This window comes from Ovis canadensis, chromosome 16 (assembly GCF_042477335.2).
Source record: "Ovis canadensis isolate MfBH-ARS-UI-01 breed Bighorn chromosome 16, ARS-UI_OviCan_v2, whole genome shotgun sequence".
NCBI lineage: Eukaryota > Metazoa > Chordata > Mammalia > Artiodactyla > Bovidae > Ovis > Ovis canadensis.
In genome coordinates, this window is record NC_091260.1 from 37,647,374 (window position 1) to 37,653,373 (window position 6,000).

General features: G+C 53.3%; 1 protein-coding gene across 2 annotated transcripts in view; it reads right to left on the reverse strand.

The window, feature by feature from the left end:
* Positions 1-4,818, reverse strand: part of SNX18 (sorting nexin 18) — a 49,490-nt gene extending 44,672 nt beyond the window's left edge. The window contains exon 1 of one of the 2 annotated variants that reach the window (XM_069556555.1): positions 2,967-4,807. In XM_069556555.1, coding sequence (XP_069412656.1) covers positions 2,967-4,593 — 1,627 coding nt within the window. In that variant the 5' untranslated portion in view covers positions 4,594-4,807. Of the gene's footprint in view, positions 1-2,966 lie in introns of both variants that reach the window. The other variant, XM_069556553.1, reaches the window with a different exon arrangement.
* Between the last annotated feature and the right edge of the window lie 1,182 nt (positions 4,819-6,000).

Below are 6,000 nucleotides of genomic sequence, written 5' to 3' on the forward strand. Positions count from 1 at the left end.
GTTATGTGTGGCTTACAGACTCAGCATGGAAGAACTCAGGTCCAAAACTCTGGGAAAGCTGGCTGACGGCAGCAGTCTCCTGGATAAGAAAGAGGCTCCAGAGGAGTCTAATGGTCCCATCCTCTCCCCCAAGAATTAAGGGAGAAAAAGAACTAATTAACGCCCCTTCTTAACTGCTTTAGTAATCAAAAAGTATTTTCTAATCTTTTTCTGACTCAACTGAATGTGGGTCTCTTAATATATGATTGTGTGCGTGCTAAGTCGCTTCAGTCGTGTCCAACTCTGCAATCCTATGGACTGTAGCCTGTCAGGCTCCTCTGTCCACGGGATTCTCCAGGCAAGAACACTGGAGTGGGTTGCCAAGGTTTTCTCCAGGGTAATATATGATTAGAACATGTAAAATGTAAAAGGGATAAAACCACTTTTCTCTTACTGAAAACAACAAAGACTTAATATAAACTTTGGGCCAAATACTTACAACAAAAGATCGCACAAACTGCTTAAAGATTTTCACTTTTTTTTTTTTTTTTTTGACTCTTCTCTCAAAAGTCACAGTAAGGCCTACAATATGATTATGTTTTGAGATCCTGAAGGGAAAAACAACCTGAAAACAAAATTCCCAAGTGCTCAGATGAAGATTCATTCCAACAGCAACTGTGTAGCAGGGGCGGGAGGGGGATGTTTCTTCTGCTCTATACCATCATGTGAACATTCAGAACATGTTCAAAAAGCTTCAGCCGGGCTTAAAGCTCATCTGTATTCTTAAAATGGCCAACACTAGCATCCTTGATAAATGCTGGCTGTAAACAAATGCTTTTAGCTGTATGCATTGCACACTACAGCTCTAAATGGCAGTACATTCTAAAGACACGTTATCCAGGGACACAGGCTCACTGTACATCACACACCAAGGCTACAGCAGAGACAAACCATGTTGAATATCAACAGATGTTCTTTCTGAAGTTCCTGAAGATTATGTTTAGGGCCCTTGAATTATTTAAACAACATAAAAATGGTACTGGTTTTAATGAAGGAAGCTTCTCAAATCCCAATAGGAGACGATTTTAGTTCTAGTGTTAAATTAACAGACTACATATAAACTCAAAATAGACTTTATGGCAAACATCAAGTATTTTCTACTCACTTCGACAGCAGAGCCACTCAACAAGGCTGAGTGTGTGGCCTGAAGACAGGAAAGCCACTGAATGAACTGATGCTGCCCCGTAGTAGCCAGCCACCTGTGTGTGACTGCAGGAGTCTGCACCTGGCTCCACCCTTTCAACTGTTGACCAACAATCTGCATAAACTCACAGAAACATGTAAAAAGGCACCCAGCACTGGATCCAGAATGATGTAACACAGTGGAATTTAAATGTCAGATCCTGCATTAAAGGCTCAAAGAGTCAGCTGCACCAGCACCGACTAAAAATATCAAGAATTCATAGCAATTTATGCAAAAAAGGGGGGGTCACAGGGAACAAAGATGCAGGTTCAATGCAGGTCAATAGTGATACGGCTGCCCAAACAGCTAATTTAACCTTACACTGCACTTACAGTAAATTGTCAAAAAAGTTACTGTTCTCCACTGAAACTAGTATTGCAGATGTTTGGGGCAGTGCATTTTAGCAGGGACTATACCAGCATCAGCATGTTTGCAGGACCCCGCTCTGGGGAGTTAGAAGCCTGTCACCTATCCGGAAGAGGCAGGAGTGCAGCAGAGAGGAAGGAAGCTGCTGTCCCAAAGGGTCTGATGGGCTGACATGACGAGGAAGAAACTTACTGTGTGTGTTTCCAGGCAAAAGAAAGAGAATCAAGAGAGACAAACTTTAGTTTAATACCAGGAAGAACAGGTTAAAGATCTGGGCTGTTTGTAAATGGGTTGTCCCACCTGAAAGGGCAGCCAGCGACTCATTACCCAAGGCCAGGAGGTTTCCACCCCCTCAGGAAGGTGGTTAGTGACGTCCTCTTCCCCTCCCCCACACTGAACCGAAAACCTCTCAGCAAGGCTGCCTCCCCACTCCAAGCCCTCTCCAGGCAGGCTATCAGAATGCAAGCCAGCGAGTAACGTTAAGGCAGGAATTACTGCTCTAATTCTGCCCTAACTTATTTTCTAAGAAAACAATCTGCAAACTTCAGTCTTTAGGGACACTAACCACAACTAAATAAAACAAGCTCTGACAGTTGGGCAGCTAACTCGCTGAGATACCAGAAACACTGCTCTCAAACACAATACTCAGATCCTCTACATTCTGCATAGCTTCCCTACACCATTTTCCTAAATAATACTCTTAATTTCAGTCAGTTAGTAGACACCAAATTGAAAATGACCAAGCTTAAAGAGAGTAATTTTCTTAAAACTTCCTGAAATTTGGCCGAGTCTTTTACCTTATTTTACAAAGGCTGCAAGCAAGAAGACTGTGCAGGAAATTCCTATGCCGCCCCATTTAAGTAGTACCTACAGAGAACTGACCCTAATTTCCCTACCAATGCAGGGGCTGAGACGAGCAGAGGGGCAAAAGCAGGACCTACCTTTCTGCAGATATCCACTCTTGCCCCTGATTTCCACACTTCCCAAAACCCACGGCTAAGTGACACTGCCAGTGTTCAAATGGATGCCTAACATGGCTTGGGTCCCCTTCTCATTCTACCCTAGACACAAGATGATCGATCCCAGAAGCTCATTACCCAGCTATTCAAACTCTAAAATGACAGCACTGTTGCCAAAAGTGCTCTCCCAACCTCCTCTGAAGAGTGTACCCGCAGCCTGTCTGGAAATACTTTTAAGGAGGAAGCTACCAGCCCACCATCCGCCCTACCCTTGGGGCACCGCCTGGCTGCCCACATCCCTGCCGGGATCCCGACCTGTGGGATATTAATCTGAAACAGACAATGGGACTTCTGTCAAAGTGACCCTCTCAGCATGAACAACACATCCCACACCGTACGCTCTTAAGGCCAGGCTTTACCTTTCTGGACGTGGATGATGTCAGGGAAGTTGGCCAGGTGGCCCTGATACAACGCCAACAGGTCCATTACCGGGTCCAGGTCTTGCCTGGGCTGCTCGGCGAAGAGCTCGCCGATGGCGTCGTAGGCATCTCCGGTGAAGGCGATGGCCTGGTTCAGGCCGGCCGAGAAGGCCTGCTGGTCCAGCTCAAAGGCCTGGCTGAGGCCGCGGAAGGACTGCCCCACCCTCTGGTACTCCTTCTTGAAGCCGGTCACCTGCTTGCGCGCGAACTCGTTGGCTGTGTGGTTGAGCTGCAGCGCGCTGTCGTCCATCTTCTTGGTGAAGCTCTTGAAGCCTTCGATCTTGCTCTCGACCTCCTGCAGGTCGAGGGCGGCGGCGGGGGGCGTGCTCAGGGTCAGGAAGAAGTTGGCGCCCACCATCTCATCCTTCTCGGCCTTTCTCTTGCCCTGCTTCCAGGCCTTCTCGTCGGTGCTGCTGGGGCAGGTCAGGAAGTGCTGGAAGACGTCGCACTGTGCCAGCACCGGGTGGCTGGCCATGTGGTTCATCCACCAGATGAGGCCCTTTCTGCGCTTGGAGATGAAGTCCTCCTCGAAGCGGCCGGTGGCCTGCTTCTCGGGCAGGTGGGGCACCGAGATGACGGGGAACTTCTCGGCCAGACGCGCGTACAGCCAGTCGAAGTGCTTGTAGCGCCGGTGCACCGGTACCTGCGTGTGCGTAGGCACCAGCTTGTACGAGATGTAGCTCTTCATGCCCTTGAACTTGGTCTGCTTGGTGGGGTCGTCGATGGTGCACTGGAAGGGATAGGGGTTCTCCTGCCACTCGGGGCCATAGGGGCCCAGCACCACGCACAGCTTGTCCCCATCCTTCACGAAGCCCGACGCCTCACCCAGCACGAAGGCCTCCCCGCCCGACTTGACGAAGGTGGAGAAGCGGTTGAGGTTACGGCTCACGGTGGCCGAGCTCTTGGCCCCCGACGGGTGGTGCTGCGGGGGCGCAGAGCCGCCGCGGGAGCCCAGCGACAAGTCGGAGCGCGTGGACAGGCGGTAGCGGCCAGCAGCGCCGACGCCCCCAGACGACGAGCCGTCGAGGTCTGGGTAAGCGCCGCTCCCCAGCGCGCCCGGCTCGTCAGCCACGGTGGAGCTGTCGTCCCACTCATCGTCCCAGTCATCGTCGCTACCCTGGCTGGCCTGGTAGCCGCCGCCGCCGTAGAGCTGCTGCGGCGACGGCTGCAGGGCGCTCCCGCCGTACGAGAAGCCCGAGCCCGGCGGCTGGAAGGTGCTCGCCGGCGGCGCCTGTTGCGGTTGCAGCAGCGGCTGGAAGGCGTCGGGTGGCGGCTTGAAGGAGGTGGGCGGCGCGGCAGGCAGGGGCTCGAAGCCGCCGGGTGGCACGTTGGCGTAGCGGGCCGGGGCGCCCGGGCCGCCGTCGCCAGCCGGGCTGGGCTCGGGGGCGCGGATCACCTGCACGTAAGAGGCCGGGAAGAGGCCGCGGTCTCCGCGGCTGTTGATCCCCTCGAGCCAGCCTTCGATGTCCTGTTCGCTGCACAGGCTCAGCACCTCGTGCTCCCGCAGCGAGATCTCGCCCGGGTTCTCCGACCTGAAGTCGTAGAGCGCCCGGGCGCGCAGCGCCATGGTCCCGGCACCCCGGCGGGCTGCCCCCTGACCCCCGGCGCCCTGAGCCTGGCGCCCGCCCGAGGGGCCTGCGGTGGTGCCCGCGCCCTGGCGCGCGGAAAGGAGCCCCGAGGGCAGTACACGCTCCTGAGCCCCCACCCGCCGGTCGCGCCCTCCGCGCCGCTCCGCTAGCAGCGCAGACTGCCGCGCTGGGCCGCCGCCGCCGGTCGGGGGCGGGGCCCGGGGCCTCCCACGTCCCCAGCTGCGCTAATCCACGGCCGAGAGCCGCGCTCCAGGCGAGAGCAAGCGATGGCCGAGCCGCGGCGCACGACCCCAGGTTCGACTCCGTGGCCGCCACTGCCCCCTTGTGGCCAGTGCCGTTCAGTGAGGCGCAGGGGTGAGAGCTTGAGGGTGAAGGTTTCTATTCAGAAGTGAACTGAGATTTTTCTTTTTTAGGCTTTTAAGTTGAAAAAAAAAAGTATCCTAGAAAGTAAGTTAATATTTTCATTGCTGATTAACGTTCCCACTCTGAGTGCTCAGTGAATACTCGTACAATGACATAAACCCTCGCGTCTGTTGAAGGGTTTTCAGTGAAGGTTAGCTATTGCGCTAAGAAAGACGGAATGCCGGGAGGGGCGCTGTACACTGACGGAGGAGCTCCCTAACATCTACCCACTGTAGGTTTTTGGTCAAAAAAGAGAGGAGCGTGACAAGAGCAAAGTAAGGGAGGCGCTGCGTTTCACCGATTAAGAGGCTAAGGGTGGTGTGGCGGAGGGAGGCATTGGAGAGTTTACACTAAAATGAATGTGCTGAGAAAGCTTGCATTTTGTCTGTGTCCCTTCCCTAAAACGCTTGAATGAGAGTTTACGCTTCCGCCCCAGGCTACTGGGGTCGATCTGTCTTCTGATAATCCCTGCCTGTATGACCTTGAGCAAGTCACTTTTTGCACTCCGGGATTTGTGGGGATTTGATAATCGTGCAGACAGAGGAGGAAAATGAAACAGAGAGCTAGCATTATAGGTGGGAAGCACCGTTTAAGTGTTTGCTGCCGCTGTTGCTGCTGCCGTTGTTATTTTGAAAAGCAAAAACCTTGTCCTTCATAAGAAAGAAAGAAAAGAAAGAAGTGAAGTCACTCAGTTCTGTCCGACTCTTTGTGACCCCATGGACTGTAGCCCACCAGGCTCCTCCATCCATGGAATTTTCTAGGCAAGAATACTGGAGTGGGTGGCCATTTCCTTCTCCAGAGGATCTTCCTGACCCAGGGATTGAACTCAGGTCTCCCTCACTGCAGGCAGACACTTTAGCACCTGAGCCACCAGGATGCTAAACCACTTCAGTCGTGTCCGACTCTTAGCGACCCCATGGACTGTAGCCCACCAGCCTCCTCTGTCCATGGGATTCTCCAGGCAAGAATACTGGAGTTGGTTG